Here is a 16,211-nt window from a genome sequence, read left to right on the forward strand (position 1 = left end):
AGCTCATTCAACTCAAAATAGTGGAATTATAAAGGTAAGTAATGTTTGATAATATAAGATTCGAAAATTTATTTCAACCAATCAAAATCATTATTTTTTCAACAACGACAACGACGGGTGTCATGTTTTGTAACGTTTTTACCTATTGTCGACGCCTTAGTTTTTGACACAGATTTCGACACTTCCTGAGTATGCTGAATTCACCAGGGTCACCAGGATCACCAATCCAATAAAAAGGAGTATTTATAATAAGCGAAATTCTTCAATCGGTTTAAATTATTGTTTCAGTGTTAAAAGTAATATCAAATAGAACACCAAAATCGAGGAATATGATTTAAGATTACGGTATATTTTTAAAATGAGAAGGTATATTTTTGAGGGTTGTGCGGTATATTTGATCGATAATCACGTTCACGGCAGATGTTGAGTTTTTAAGCAAATTTATAGTGAAAACATTCAATTAAACTAAAAAAAACATTAAGAGAGCATTTAGCAAACAATATGGCACAAATGGACATTGAATTGAAGAAGGTGAGGGCACTGGCAATCGCAATGGCCACCAGGGCGAGAACCGGCATGCAGCGCGTGCTTCGAGGCCCCCATTGAAAATGTTACTCATTCCCCGAATCCGTCCACCCGCAGGCCTTCACCGAGATGCAGATCAACAAATTGGAAACAACCAAGAAGATCAATATGATTGACATGAAATGCGACATGGTCAAGACGGGAAAACACAAGTATCTGTTGACAGAAAAGGGCACAAGCAATCTAGACAATGATACGAGGTATGGGAATGGCACTTAATAGTCGTTTCTTTTTTAATGCTTTAACTCGAATATCCACTCTATTAGAGTATACCAATCAGTTGGTCGCATGTTCCTGCTCACGGATGTGCAAAATATGCGAGAGGACTTAAAGAGCAAGCAGGATAAATGTGAAAAGGCCCTCGAACTTCTCGAAAAGAAGAAGGAATTCTTGCAGAAATCATTGAAGGATCAGGAGGATGGCCTACGCGAGCTGGTCCAACAACGCAGGGAGGCTGATGTTGCCGCGAAGTAGACACCACACTCTCTCACACATGAAAACACACCTTTTGTTTCGGTTCATCTTTAAATATAATTGTCCAAATTGAAGTTGGCATAACTAACAAATTCGTTGCCCAAATTTCGCTCATGTTCGGGTCGGAAATTGCACTTGTGCACAGGCAAACTGGCAGTTAGCCAGGGCTCTACGACTTCTCCAGAGCAAAAGATCAGCTTGGATTTGCTCGCACTGCGCTGCAACTTGAGGATAATCTCTGATATTTTTCCAATGCACTCCTGTGACAAGAACGGCGGATCCGCTATGATTAAATCGTATCTCTTGTGGTGATTTATCAGATAGTCTGGATTGCCGTCTATGCAATTGATGTCATAGTGGACAAAATCATTCCCATAAGCGGCAAAACGTTCATCGTACTCGAAGATGCTGACTAAAGGAGGGAAACGTCAACAAGTAGGGAAGTGTAACTTTATCAGGAGATCCTCACCATGCTCATATATATCTTTAATATCCTTGTAAAGAGATGGACAAGACAGCAAAGCTATGCGGTAGTTGCATGCCTCTTGGTCACCTGTTTGTTCCTTCAAAAGCTTTCCCACAATGTCGCGGACCGCGAGTTTGGTCTTTTTGCTGTACCAAAATTGACTTAATTGCTGCAGATTCAAAATGTGAGACGGTTAGCAGGCCCAACGCTTAAAGTTATTCTAAGAACTTGCCCAATTCTCTTCGAATGTTGCCTCCTTGCCGTCCTGATTCACAATTCGATCCTCTTCCTCGGCTTCACGCTTAGAACGCTCTGCCAGGAATTCGTTGAGGATGGCTAGTGTATCGGCGGGTAGTGCTAGGTCGTCGTCATCCATGACTTTTTTACTGTTAATTGTAACTAGCAAGTGCAATTTTTAAAAATAAATAAAATGTGCGTTCCACCGCGCTATGGCATTTTTGGTGCTGGTTCGGAAAAGAATCACAGATGGTGCTTGCTTTACCCATGCGCTACAAAATACCACAATAAATAGCTTCATGCCCATCGAAATGGTTCAACAATTTTTGGTATTTTTTGAGTCGGAGCTGAACTGTTCCCGAACTAGTTCAAAGTGAAGGAAGAACAGACGTACAGGGTGACCATTTAATGTATTTTATATACTTTTCAGGATATTTATCTTAACGAATTTCTACAGATTATAGATATTAGATATCGAGAATGTATCTACATCGATATATGTATATATATGCATATACATAGAAAGCATATGAAAAGGTTAAAAACATGTCGATCTAAGATAAAGTTATTATTTAAGTTTGAGAGCAAAACTTTGTAAAGTATATTTATATATTAATTTATAGAAATGCCCCAAGCAACAAATTGTCAAACAAGTAAAAATCCATTCCCACTCACGTAACATTTTATGCTATTTTTGTTGGAAGAATTTCTTGTTGTTGAAGTATTGATTGATACTACTGGAGACTACTGACTAGCTAGTAATATGAAATAGAACATCATCAACATCGGGGAAAATTATTTAAGACTTACGGTATATTTACAGTATATTTTAAAAATGCAGGGGTATATTTCGGTACATTTCCGAGGGTCTGTCGGTGTATTTAATGGATAACTCAACGGTCAAATTGCAGACTATTAATTTACGTGTGAATTTAATTTTAAATTTGTACCATATCGCCACAGAGAAATACACTACGCTTTTGTTGCTCAAGTGAATGGTAAGTCTGCCCAACTAATTTTAATAAAAAACCTGCTGAATTCTACGGCATTTCGTGATGTGTGAGAGAGGCATGGAATACCTGGTGCGAACTTTCTTCACGCGACAAACGTCTCGTCTCCAAATTATACAGAACTGTACGCTAACCCGCCCTCCACCCCCCTGTTTGTTCCTTATTAACCCAATTCGACAGTCGAGTGGCATTATAATCACAGTATATGCAGGTCTCTTCTTCTCTTGTGTGTGTGCCCTAATCCGATCTCTCGCTTGTTGCTGTGCAGAGAGAGGGGGATTAGAGGAAGCAGCCAATTCCGAAACGCTGTTGAGCAAAGGGCCTCTGCCCTGGCCTGCACTTTGAGCGCGGTGGCTCTAGCATATCGTGGCTCTATCTACATATTCAGCTTTGTCATTTTTGATCTTATTTTATTATTTAAAGTTCAGACATGTCAACCGGTGGCAATTTGTGAGGGAGCTCTTGTACCCCGTGTGCTGTTCTGTTCTACCTCTGACGTGTTCCTTGCTGTTTGCTCGACCACGTGACGTCACATTATACATATTTCATCCAAATTTTGTGGTTTCGCATGAATAATCGAGAACAAAGTCAATTATCAAAAGTGCTAGCCCGAGTTCGAGTACTTGACCCACTTCCTTTGAAGAACTCGCCTTAAAATCAATAGTAATGATGACATATTTAAGGACACAAGCGCCTGCATATTAAATGACACCTAATGACCTGCCTTTAGCCTCTATCATTCATCAAACATCTACATATGTATGTATGTACATACATATACATACATACACGTAGGAGGTACCACACTGACCGCTGCGCCGCCGCACGTCTCTCTCTCTCTCTCTCGCTCTTTCTGTCTGTGTGTCTAGTGTTCACTCAACTCTTGCTTCCGCGGTACCTCTTACTGTATGTGTTTCTGCCTCTCCTTCGCACTCCACTCCACACGCTGTGTGGCAGCCACCTGTTTGGCCATATTTGTGTCTGTGTTAATATTTCGACGTGTATTTCGTAACCAACATGCACTGCACATTGTGGCCAGTCAGTCAGTCAGTCAGTCAGTTGTATCATCTCACGCTCAACTGTCTTTGGCTGTAATTGCATGTTTGTGTTAAACTTTACGTGGAAATTGCGGAATCTGTGGCGTGTTTACTGTGCTTCTTGCATCAAAAATTGCTGCCTGAAGCTAGAGAATTAAATATTATTCATAAACAATCTGCAGAGCATTTAAGTTTCGCTTTTTTTATAACTACATTTTAAACCCTTTTGTGATTTCTTTTCTGTGTGTTTTGTGGCCTATGCAAAACATGGCTATTCGGTCTGTAATTGCAGTCGTATCATCTTGAGTCAACGTGACCATTAAAACGCCTCTTTGACACGCCCATTCTTTGTGTTTTAAGTGGCCTTTGTGAAGTGTGTCTGGCGGTTTGCAACTTTCCATTTGACTGGTTTAACAGCCGCAGCCACAAAATTTCAATTGAAAGCCAAAACGCGTGCTGTGCCACAGCCCTAAACCGACTTGAGATCTCAGTCATAAGTTCACATTGAGTGTAGATCAGCAGAGGAGAAAAACTATAAAGAAAGAAACTAAACTACACTAAACTAAAGGTGAAGAGCACACTCAGGCATTGGATATGGTTGGTTGTTGCCTAGTCAGGGTAGGGGTATTGGGGGGGTTAGCTTATCAGCGCCCAATACCCACAAGAGATAAGAATAGAATTACCGCCTGATAACGCCTGAAAAGTAAACTCATTACGTTTTCTCTCTCTTTTGCAGACCAAGAAACCCAGTAAGGTGAACAGCAATCAAACGACAAGTTCATCATGAGCACATCCACCGAACAGCCACCGCGCTTCGATAGCGCCGAGACCAATGGCTCTGAGAGCACATCACAGCGGGAGCAGCAGCAACAACAGCAGCAGCAGAACCAGAACCAGAACCAGCCACAGAATGCGACGGCCAAGCTCTTGCAGCATATCCAAACGAATCGAATTGACTGCGCCCTGTGGGCACTGCGTCTGCTATCGATTTTCTTTACCCTGAGCTATGTTTTGCCCATATTCACGTGAGTAATCAAATAGAGACACACATAGAGAATCTAAAATTACTATACCTTCCATCTACAGTTCACAACAGAGCTCCTTCACCAAGGTGCTGCTGGCCAATGCGGCCATCTCTGCCCTTCGTCTGCATCAACGTGTGCCCGCCTTCTCGTTCAGTCGCGAATTTCTGAGCAAATTATTTGGCGAAGACTCGTGTCACTACATGGTGTACTCTCTGATCTTCTTCAACATACGTCCCTCGCTCTTGGTGCTGGTTCCCGTGCTGCTCTACTCTGTGCTGCACGCCTCCAGCTATTCACTCAAGTTGTTGGATGTAAGAAACGATTGCAATTTGATTGACTGCAACTTAATGAGTCTCTTCTGTTACAGCTGCTTGGCCAGAACTCTTGGTGGGGCGCACGTTTCATCATCTCGATTGTGGAGTTCCAGGCGGCCAATATACTGAAGGCCACAGCATTCTGCGAGATCTTCATTATGCCCTATGCCATTGTACTGACTTTTATGTGAGTTGCACTCAGTTTGTCGTTGTTTTTCTTGTTGTTTAATAATCCATTTTCTTGTTTGCCCCCTTAGGAGCCACGCTAGCCTGATGACACCCATCATCTACTATCATTATGTGGTGATGCGTTATACCTCACGCCGCAATCCCTATCCCCGAAACGCCTTTGCCGAGCTGCGAATCACCTTTGAGGCGCTGGCCGCTCGTTCTCCACCTGCCGTTGCCAAAATTATTCGTGGCGGCATTGGCATTGTCAGCCGTTTGGCGCCCCACCCAACGCCGGTGCCAGCGCAGTAAGGGAACAGGAGAACGCTACTAAGGACACTTAAATAAGATTATTTAACTATTGCACCAGCCCATTCACACAGATGTTCCACGGACAGTCGGAGTTTAGGGTTCATTTTGGTTTTATTTGTTGGTTAAAAAAAATTGTTTTTGCACCATTCAAGCAGCGGCCCTCACAAATCGGCTTGAAGTCTTTTTTCATGTTCCATCCGATGCGTTTTGGCATATACATTATTTCTATTTTCACAATCGGTTTGCTGATGGATCCTCCCCTTACACATGTATGTTAAAGCGTATTATTAACATTAAATTCAAAGGAAAATGTACATTTTTCTATATAATTTATACGTTATTTAAAAATGAACAACCCAACCTGGACAATTGAAGAGGACAATGAAGCAGATTTACATATATTTTGTATGAATGTGTAAAACTATTAAGCGAACAAAACAAAAGAAAGTAAAGCAAACTTGAATAAATCAACAAACAACAAAAATACGTTACAAATTATTATGTAAAGAAATATAAAGCAAACTACTATTAACAGTTATTCGATTCACAAAACAAAAGCAAACAAAACAGTGGCTGATGAGCAATACAAGGTGTTGTTGTTATCATGGACGACGACGAAGACGACACAACGGTTTGGAACTGGCAGAGAGTAAAACCAAGAAGCCAAAGGCGATCAAGAGACAGAACCAAGTCTCTCAGCACGCCAAATAACGGAAACGAAGATGAAAACGAAGCACTGGACATGATAACTGAAGGTACCTTAGATGAATCTGCCAAGTCGCCACCTATATGCTTATCTGAAGTCAGTGACATAAAAGGAATGCTAGTTTACCTCGAGAATTCAATTAAAAAAGAGCTTTTCTTTTATAAAGTACAACGCGATGGTCATGTGAGAGTTATGGTAAAGTCTATTGAAGAATACAGGAAACTTCAGAGTTGTTATTAAGAATTGGCTCTTCTCAACGCATATCGACTTAATCAAACAAGATGTGGAGTCCAAAGGTCACGCTGTTAAAAGAGTCATTGAATTTGTTCTACTTAGACATTGAGTGCAACAATAAGAACTTAGATATTTACAAAGTTAAACTCATTCGTAACACAGTTGTTAATATATACCCCGTAAAACCAAAGAAATCGTTCAGTGGTTTCGTTGCCAGGAATTGGGACACACAAAGTCATATTATGCCAAAACTCACAGATGTGTGAAATTCTCTCTTAACCATCTCAGCAACATTTGCCCAAAAGATAAAGAGCAACCAGCTGAGAAACACCAAAGATGACAATAATAAAAATGATCTTGCTGCATCTCAATCATTTGCTCCGTTTAATAAGTCGACCCAAGTTGCTGCAGGAAATAGTACCTCGAACAAGTCTCTAGAAAGAATCGAACAGCTTCTAGAAAAACAATCTCAACTTACCAATAATTTACTTAACATGATAATGTTACTTGTAATATGGAATGCCAATGGGCTTTCCAACCATGGAAATGAAATATCTTTATTTTTAAAAACGATTGCCATTGACGTCATGCTTCTTTCAAAAACACACTTCACAAGCAAATCTTTTTTTAGAGTTACTGGATACGACACAGTAAGAGCTGACCATCCATCAGATAGAGCTCATGGAGGTGCTGCAATTATTGGCAAACAAATTTCAAATCATGGACAGTACTAGGGAAACGCTATGCAGGCTGCCACAATTCAGATAAAATGCATGCACGCAGGTGTATCAATAACAGCGACTTATCTCCCACCAAGATTCACAATAAAAGAACTCGATTTTAACAACTTTGTCCAAGGATTGGGAACAAAGTTTATCGTGGGAGGCGACTTCAATGCCAAACATCCATGGTGGGGATCCAGATTGGCTAACCCGAAGGGATCCGAGTTATACAAATGCGTACGAAACAATATAATAACAACTTTGTCAACTGGTGTGCCCACATACTGGCCAACTGATGGTCGAAAAATTCCAGATTTGATTGATTTCGTAGTATTCTCTGGAATCCCACAATCACACATGCGAGTAATGGAGAGCTTTGACCTTAACTCAGATCATTCTCCAATAATAGCAACTTACAGCACAATAGCCCATATGTTGGAAAAGGTCTATAAAGTCATTACAGCCTCTACAGACATTAACGCATTTAAAAGCTATTTAGACTCAGCTATAAGCCTGGACATTTCCCAAACCAATTGTACCTTTCAACCGAACTTCGACAAAAAATACAAACTAAAAGGAACCTGCGAAGACGCTGGCAAGAAACTCACTACCCTGCTAACAAAAGATTATACAACAAGGCTGCATCTGAGCTTAGACAACTGCTGTCGAACTTACGCAATGAATCTCTAGCTGCGTATCTGAGAAACTTAGACCCTAATTCCAGCAACAATGGGTTGTATTCATTGGAGGGCTACTAAATACCTAAAGAAACCAGCTAAAAGCCACTTTCCAAGTCAACGGAAATGTGCAGAGATCATTATGANATCTCCCACCAAGATTCACAATAAAAGAACTCGATTTTAACAACTTTGTCCAAGGATTGGGAACAAAGTTTATCGTGGGAGGCGACTTCAATGCCAAACATCCATGGTGGGGATCCAGATTGGCTAACCCGAAGGGATCCGAGTTATACAAATGCGTACGAAACAATATAATAACAACTTTGTCAACTGGTGTGCCCACATACTGGCCAACTGATAGTCGAAAAATTCCAGATTTGATTGATTTCATAGTATTCTCTGGAATCCCACAATCACACATGCGAGTAATGGAGAGCTTTGACCTTAACTCAGATCATTCTCCAATAATAGCAACTTACAGCACAATAGCCCATATGTTGGAAAAGGTCTATAAAGTCATTACAGCCTCTACAGACATTAACGCATTTAAAAGCTATTTAGACTCAGCTATAAGCCTGGACATTTCCCAAACCAAAACATGGAAAGTTGGCTTGAAGCTGTTTTTTATGTTTGATTTTCCTTGGACGCTTCTGCGACCGTTCTTTGAGTGATGGGACGATTGTTTTCTAATATGTTGTTCCGACGTAGACTCGAATCTGTTGACGACAGCTTGAATGCGTTACTTAGAGATCGACGCATAGACTCTTTGAATCTGGGATTAAGGTGCAACAATGGGTTGTATTCATTGGAGGGCTACTAAATACCTAAAGAAACCAGCTAAAAGCCACTTTCCAAGTCAACGGAAATGTGCAGAGATCATTATGATCCTAAAGCCAAACAAAATAGAATTGTCTGTTGACAATGTTCTCGAAAGTGTTTGAAAAAATACTATTGAAGAGAATGTTGCCAATTTTGAACGATCTTTCCATCATTCCTGAATAAAAAATTCGGATTCAGGAGAGGTCAATACCTGGTCCGTACTATTTACTAATCAAATCATATCTGGCTAAAAGATGCTTTTACGTGCAGCAGAAAACCGATACATCATCACTACTTCTCGTCTACGCAGGCGTCCCGTTTAAGCCACAAGCCCGTCTATAAATGAAGCTTCCGAACTCCTGCAGTGTGAGCTAAGCCTAATTGAAGACTGGTTCCTTCGATGAAGTATCTCGGCTTGCATCTCGACCGCAGATTAACATGGAAAACCCACATTAAAGCAAAATGTCAACAACTCAGACTTGTCCTGGTTGATAAGTCGAAAATCAGAAACCACTTTGGAAAACAAAATTCGCCTCTACAAATCCATACTGAAGCCTGTTTGGACCTACGCTATACAGCTCTGGGGGCCTGCTAGCAACTCAAATATTGAGATACTTCAGCGTTACCAATCAAAGACTTTGTAAGAAATACATCGACAGACTCCACAACCTTAAGTCTGATCAAATGATAAATGCAACAAACAGAAAAGATGTTATATATAATAGCAGGGCTCATTGGAAAACTGCTATTTCTGTTAATTTAGTATTAATTATACAATTTACTTATTGTTTAAACAGACAGATTGTATATAAAAAGAGAGAGAGAGAAGTTTTTGTGAGTTAATCCAGTGTCAAGTTCGAAAGCGTGTAAGAATATGTACAGAGATCTGTTGTTATGCTAGAAATACCTAGAGACAGCCAGAAGGTAGTCACGAAAAGAAATAGTCAGCGAGTACTGGCATTTGCTTAGTACATGCTAGTCCCATGTCATTTATAGGGCTTCTGCACTAAGCTGCTCTTTATGTGCCGACTAATGGCCAAACTGGTATATATTTAAGCCACTTAAACGTCACTTAAAGCCACTTAAGCCACCTCTAGAAAAATAGCTTCAACTACATATGTACAGAGGATTATTCCACATTTTTCTTAAATCAATTAGGAGGCTTTATAAGCATTTACATTGGTTTTAGATCAGTAATCAGAAGATATTTCAGTTAAAAACATCTCAAGGCCAAGGCAAGCTCAACCAAAGGCATCTCTGAAAATATATCCTTTTCGGTGTTCCAAATGTAATTATTGCGACCCACAAGTTCCATTTTAATCAAGAAATTCCATATAGCCATTCAAGATCTCTTTCAAGCTAAGAGAAACCCCATCGAAAGCTTTTTCTTTCCCAATTTGTACTCTGAGTTGCTCTATAAACGAAGTCGCCTCGAAGTATGCAACAGCATTTTCGCTTTCAAAGACACACAGACAACCAGCGACAGAACCACCATCTGCAACTGCCTGTTGGGGGGAGGCAGTTAAAGGGTGTGGCACATGCCCCCCCATAAGTAAATTAACCAATTTACCTCCACCTAACCACACGTAGATATCTGTGCATGTTTTGCCAGTGTTTCTGGTTTTTCTTTCTTTGCAACCACCAAAACCCCACAGCTACAAAATAATCGAATACTCTCGGGTTTGGGTGTGTTTAGCTTTGGAACTGCTTCCGACTTGGCCCTCAAGTTCAATGAACTTCTTCTGCTGTGCGCCAAAAATGCTCTTCGTTCTCTCTATCCATGGCAAGAGGGTGAAGATGGGAAGATTCTCGAACTTGGAGGGGAGACTCACTTTCGTTTGTAGTGCGGGGTAAAGTTTTCCCTGTCTCTCGGGAGTGGAGTGGGAGTGCTTTGGAGTATGGGGCACGGGAAATAGTCCATTCAACAGCGTAGCCAGTGAGCCAGCGAGCCGGCTGATGGCGTGTCGGTGTTGGTATCGGTGTCGGTGTCGATGGCAAGTCGTCTCCGTGCTTCGTGCTGATGGTTTCATGGGGTTCTTGAACTTTCCAGCGTCCAAAAGATTTGTTTTTCCTTCTCCCCGAACATCCCAAAAATACAGCAGCCACGTATTTTGTGGCCAAGATTATATTTCGTTTAATTTTTGACCGCTCTTCACAGCATTTTTATATTTTATTATCCATTGTTTTTTTTGGGTGTGCACAAATGGTGTGGTGTGCGTAAAAATCCCCCAAATTGATTTGTAGCTTCCGTTTCTTTACAGAAGGCACTGAACCGGAGATGGTGGATCATCATTTGATGAGAGTTTTTGTGGATCTTTGATGAGAGTGTTGTTTAAAGATTTAAATAAGTTTTTATTAGAGGAAAAGTATATTGAGAGGAATCGCCGATGCAGCTCTCTGTGCTGCAGAAAATTTAGGAGGTCTTGCCCCTCTCTGAAATCTTTAATCAGGGCTTTATTCCTTTTCTATAAGTTTTCCACAATCGCTTTATTTCCTCCCAAGCGCATATCTTATCTGTGCCTTGCTTTTATATGGAAATACAAAAATTAACCATAATTTTCCACAGAAAAAGGAAACAGCCCCACGTCAGGTAACGGTGATATCTAATCGTAACCGACAAACTAAAGGCACCACAAATCTAAATATATGATTAAATTCATGCTAATTCTATCACTGCAGATGGCATCAAACAATACTTCAATTTTGTCGTATGTTTCGCCCCCCACAAAAGTCTGCATGCGAGTATATGGGTCAAGCCAAGACACATGGATGGGATGGGGCATAGCAACCACCATCATATTGTAGGGCCCTCTAACCAATCCTAAGCTTGGGACAAACGCATAAAATGTAAGCATAAATAAAGCAGAATGCTGATTATGCATTTCCACCCTCGCAGGCTTACAGCTCGACCCCCCCCCAAAAAATAGAAAATAAAACTTCTAAAATGACATCATGACAGAGGGCCCCCATACCATGCGGGATACCATCCATACCTAAAGCCGAAAAACAGTTGCATTTCTGTGTTATGTGTGTAATAGAAAATAAGAATTAAATGAGCTACAGACAGAAAGCGAAAGGCGAAAAGCGGAAAGCACAGCTGAAAAATAAGCCCTAGGCTTTTTTGGGGTTGTCCGCCCTGCCCCTGTCTGTCCACCCGACCCCCGTCACTCGTCGCTCTTCTCCACAGCCCACAGCACAGCGCAAACACATTGAGCGACGGCCGTCCCGTTGAGGTCTTTGAACTCCATCAAATGTTGTACCGAAAATGGGTCACGCGACTCAAGTATTTCCCGAAAAACCGAAATAAATTTCCCTGTTGTCAGTGTTTTTGGTGGTGGGGTTGGTGGTGTCTGCTTAAGAGCACCACGCACTGTGTTCCCCCGAATCAATTTCAATTGTATTGCGTAGTCGCCTGGAGTTTGCGCAGCTCAAGCGAACAGCTGATGGGATGGCAAGAAGGGAACATTTTTGAGAGTCAGTTTTGAAGCTTGAGCGTGCGGAAGGGAGGGTGGTGTCAGCTCTTTTTTTTGCATTGGGTGTGTTTTCAAGGAGTCGTACGTGTCATGTCATGTGCAGAAGATTGATAAGGGTCGTGTCTTAACTAGATGGGAGATGGATATGAATTTGACTTCTTATTAGCAGGCTTACATTTAAATAAACATACATAAATAGGTACGGGGAGAAATATGTATTTACATATTGGACGATTCGTCATTAGATACATAAAATATCCAAGAGCTCTATTCATAAATGTATGCATTGAGAGAGACGGCTACAGTGCTCACAATGCTCGCTCTCTTTGTACTTTCTTTGCAGTTTTTATTGATCCATACAACTACCTTTACAATGGTAATATCCCACATTGGCAATGCCATAACGAACTCTAACATATCCAGAATATCCCTTTCCACCACAACACTCCACTCAAAATAACTCTCAAACTACTTAAGGGGCAACCATTTCCCTTCCCTAAAACCAAAAATATCCCACCCTTCGAACATTAAACTCACTGCTGTAAGACCATTAAAACTGCTCTCAAACCTCAAACAAAAATATCCCCGAGTGAGAGCACACATAAAGAAAAATATCCCCGCATGCTAAAAACAAATTTTGACTCAAATGGGATGCACTCAAATTGTATGAAATGTCCCAACGCTTAATTTCCCTGCCCATCCAATTGGACGTGACATAACCGGATGGACTGCGGGAGAGAGGCAGAGGGAGAGAGAGCAATCCAAGCATGTTTGTGCGTGTGCGTGTGCCTGTTCGTGTGCGTGTTTGTTCTTGTTTGAGTACAAGTGCTGTGGGTTGGCTGTGCCCTGTGCCTATGCCCGTGGCTCGGGGCTCTCTGGTGGCCAGTGACCCCTCGAGTAACGGTATCCATAGTATTAGATAAGTTCGTGTGCCCCCGTGTTCATGTCTCTCCCTCTCTTTATCACTCTTTCTAGTTCTAGCTCTGGTTTCCAATTCATTTTCATGAATTCTACATATTTTAGGGGCCATTCGCCGCATACTGATCGGAGCTTTCTTTCCGTGTTTTTTTTGGCTGTTTCTATTTTGGTTGCAGTGCGAGGTGCCTCCTCAAGTGTTGTTGTGATTGAACTTAGAACTTAGAACAAGATCCAATATATCTTTGTTCAAGTGGAAATTTTATGCTTGATCCGATCAATCCGATGCCAGTGCTCTGCCACTTTTGAGGCAGTAGCTTTTGGATTTGTAAATGCACATGTTAAAGTTGAAGGGGAAGTGCTACTCGATTTATAGAGGGTTTCATTGCTTCAATGTGGAAAATTCCACAGGAAAAGGGAAGTTTCTATAATTTTCAACGGGAATTTATAAAGTTAAATATTTCAGTGGTTTTTTTAGAATTTTGTATGGAAGGGTTTGAGGAAAGTCAATCTGAAAACACTAATTTTGGATTCATGAACAGGGTTTATATAAATGTTTCATACTTCCGATTACCAAATAATTTTCGACGAAAATATGTCAGGAAATACTAATTTTGGGCTTTAGGTTTGGAGAACTAACAAAAAAACCTTTGAAAATTACTAAAATTCCGCAAAGTCTTTTCCAAATAAACATTTTAACCCAATTGTTCATTGGCTTTTACCTCTTGACATTCCCTACCCTATTCTCTAATCACAACAGATTTGCTCAGTTACTAAACTAATTGTCAAGTGTGATTAAGAATTACGCATACATTTTAACACTGTAAGTGGCCCCCATTTGGAAACTCCCCGCCCTAACGCTAGACTCGTAAAATGATTTTCCCTTTTTTGGCTGTCGTAGGCCATTAAATTTTCAGGACCATTACAGCCAAACAATGCCGGCCGGTGAAAGCTTCAAATTAAAAGCAAACAAACAAAACACACACACATACATTTATTTTCCACCATGACAATATCAAAAAACTTCCACCAGTCCTCCGCTCCCCGCAAATGTGGGGGAGTCTCGTCCCCCCCACACAAGGAAACTGAGGCGGAAAGCCGCCCTCGCCTCGGCCCCATGGCAAAGAAAATTATGCGCATGTCAATTGACTTAGGAAAAACCACCCTTGCACCTCATCCTTGCCGAAAAGTCAACCCCCGATATGAAAAGGGAAATTTCTTGGTGTCAAGAAAGTGAAAAGAAAATGGCAAGGTCAATGAACCTAGACGCAGAAACGGAAAAGCTAAGCCGGAAAGCCCCAAGCCCAAGACGCAGAAGTCACAGTAAGAACCATCCAAAAATCCGAGAAGCAACCCCCGAGAATTTTGGGCAGGAAAATTTGGTCTTGGTGCAGGCTGTTGCGACGGGGGTGGTGTCACCACAGCACACACCTTGAGCAAGGAGCGAGGTGAGCCAGGAGAAGTGCACCCCGAGTGGGTGGCAATTTGACACACATCTGAACAACATCTGAACAAAATCTGAAAAACAGATAAAGACAGGAAACGGGCACATAAAACGCGAACTGCAAAAAACAGGGGGGATACGGAAAAAGAAACGGTTAAGGGCACCAAATCGTTCAATGTACAATCCGCTGTAAGTATTCTGTGTTCTATCTGGGAATCGTTAAATTTGAAATTTATGACATTAACAGAGTTGGTAGAGGAAAGTTGCACGAAACTTTTAATTGGGTTTCTTATGGGGGGTGGCACAGATATCGTATCGTATCTATCTCGGGTGAGGCTAAGGGAACTAGAAAGCAGAATTCTACGTAAGGGAATTTTGTGCCAAAAGTCGTTAAGGAAGGGCCATGCGATAGTTGGGAATATTTGTATCCTATAACAAATACATGGAAATACAAATTGTTCCGATATTTTAGCGACCTTTTAGCGCGTTCCCTTGGCGATAGACTTATTCCCGGATCGATCACCTGTCATTGAACTCTCTCTGCCGCAGTTGCAGGGACCTATAAACACCCTTCAAAGCTAGCAACTATCTCTATCTATATATAATCGCGACAAATCATCAAGAAATGTGCAACATTAAATATATTAGGCATTCCAAATGAAACACCTACGGAACACTTAATTCGAATGCATTGCCCTATTACGTATTTGACAGAAGCTGGAGCTGATTATGAGCCGACTATAAACGGAAATATGGTGTAGTTAATGTATTAAGTATATGTATATTTACGTGCTATTATTAACCAATTAAAACCCAAGAGAGTCAATAACAAAATAACACACACAAATATGCATTTTTAATGGGTGTTTTTAAATTACTTTGAACCGAGATCTATTTCTGTCACATTTTTCCGTAGACTTGAAGCTTTATAAATTCGTCAGAAATTCTTCCAGGCTTGTACAGACCTTAAATTGTAAAATCCTCATCTCCAAAAAAATACCCCAGCACTGCCCCTTTGCCAACACTATTCCTTTTCTTGTCACTTTAAGCTGTTCTGAGGAAGAAGAAAAAACTGTGCCATGTGGCCAGCCCAAAGGACCCACCCAGAAACTGTCTGCAGCCCATAACTTAAGCAATTGAAGTGCCCGAATGCTTTTATTTATAGCGTAAATATGTACATATGTCTGTCTTAATGTATTTCTGCTAATTCCGTTTGATGTCCTTAGCCAGGCTTAGCTTTTTAACTAAAAAAAAAACTGAATGTGACTACTGTTGAAGTCTGGACAAGAGAGATGGAGAAACTTTGGAGATGGAGAAAACTTATGGGGGTGGTTTAAAGTTGGTAAAGAATGAGAGAGCTGACGGCCAAGTTGCGCTAAATTAAATAATTCGATTTGAGCTGTTTGTGGTTTTAAAATAATAAATATTAATCGATTTGAGCGACTTTTATCTATCAACATTATGCTATCCATTATGCCAGTCCACGCCCCTTTTCAACAATATCAACAACTCGATTCTTATCAAAAAATGTTACGCGTGATTTCAAGCATTTACGCTAAGTCCATTCATGCAACCCGATCCAAACCGTCT

At 40.9% G+C, this 16,211-nt stretch overlaps 3 protein-coding genes across 3 annotated transcripts; 2 read left to right on the forward strand and 1 right to left on the reverse strand.

Annotated features, from left to right (window-relative positions):
• Positions 1-371: 371 nt before the first annotated feature.
• Positions 372-1,151, forward strand: LOC117588103 (prefoldin subunit 1). The gene is made up of 3 exons (XM_034279174.1): positions 372-531; positions 643-785; positions 852-1,151. The coding sequence occupies exons 1-3, from the start codon at positions 502-504 to the stop codon at positions 1,057-1,059; spliced, it is 381 nt and encodes a 126-aa protein (XP_034135065.1). The 5' UTR covers positions 372-501; the 3' UTR covers positions 1,060-1,151.
• LOC117588101 (protein-lysine N-methyltransferase CG9154) lies at positions 1,097-16,211 on the reverse strand. Its single transcript, XM_034279171.1, has 4 exons — positions 16,207-16,211; positions 1,758-1,903; positions 1,529-1,694; positions 1,097-1,471 (listed from the first exon to the last, which is right to left on the reverse strand). Exons 2-4 carry the CDS (start codon positions 1,899-1,901, stop codon positions 1,110-1,112), a joined length of 672 nt encoding a protein of 223 aa, XP_034135062.1. The 5' UTR covers positions 1,902-1,903; positions 16,207-16,211; the 3' UTR covers positions 1,097-1,109.
• LOC117588099 (Krueppel homolog 2) lies at positions 2,613-5,942 on the forward strand. Its single transcript, XM_034279169.1, has 5 exons — positions 2,613-2,760; positions 4,546-4,834; positions 4,896-5,145; positions 5,202-5,335; positions 5,406-5,942. The coding sequence occupies exons 2-5, from the start codon at positions 4,593-4,595 to the stop codon at positions 5,626-5,628; spliced, it is 849 nt and encodes a 282-aa protein (XP_034135060.1). The 5' UTR covers positions 2,613-2,760; positions 4,546-4,592; the 3' UTR covers positions 5,629-5,942.

This window comes from Drosophila guanche, unplaced genomic scaffold (genome assembly GCF_900245975.1).
Source record: "Drosophila guanche unplaced genomic scaffold, DGUA_6, whole genome shotgun sequence".
Classification (NCBI taxonomy): Eukaryota; Metazoa; Arthropoda; class Insecta; order Diptera; family Drosophilidae; genus Drosophila; species Drosophila guanche.

What these genes read in the sequence shown, in the direction of transcription:
- LOC117588103 (XM_034279174.1), top strand. Translation starts at nt 502, where the DNA reads ATGGCACAAATGGACATTGAATTGAAGAAG. An exon ending in TGGACATTGAATTGAAGAAG is followed by an intron (nt 532 to 642) that starts GTGAGGGCACTG and finishes GTCCACCCGCAG; the next exon opens with GCCTTCACCGAGATGCAGAT. An exon ending in AATCTAGACAATGATACGAG is followed by an intron (nt 786 to 851) that starts GTATGGGAATGG and finishes CCACTCTATTAG; the next exon opens with AGTATACCAATCAGTTGGTC.
- LOC117588101 (XM_034279171.1), bottom strand. Translation starts at nt 1,901, where the DNA reads ATGGATGACGACGACCTAGCACTACCCGCCGATACACTAGCCATCCTC. An exon ending in CAACATTCGAAGAGAATTGG is followed by an intron (nt 1,695 to 1,757) that starts GCAAGTTCTTAG and finishes TTGAATCTGCAG; the next exon opens with CAATTAAGTCAATTTTGGTA. An exon ending in TAAAGATATATATGAGCATG is followed by an intron (nt 1,472 to 1,528) that starts GTGAGGATCTCC and finishes TCCCTCCTTTAG; the next exon opens with TCAGCATCTTCGAGTACGAT.
- LOC117588099 (XM_034279169.1), top strand. Translation starts at nt 4,593, where the DNA reads ATGAGCACATCCACCGAACAGCCACCGCGCTTCGATAGCGCCGAGACC. An exon ending in ATTCACTCAAGTTGTTGGAT is followed by an intron (nt 5,146 to 5,201) that starts GTAAGAAACGAT and finishes CTTCTGTTACAG; the next exon opens with CTGCTTGGCCAGAACTCTTG. An exon ending in GCCATTGTACTGACTTTTAT is followed by an intron (nt 5,336 to 5,405) that starts GTGAGTTGCACT and finishes TTGCCCCCTTAG; the next exon opens with GAGCCACGCTAGCCTGATGA.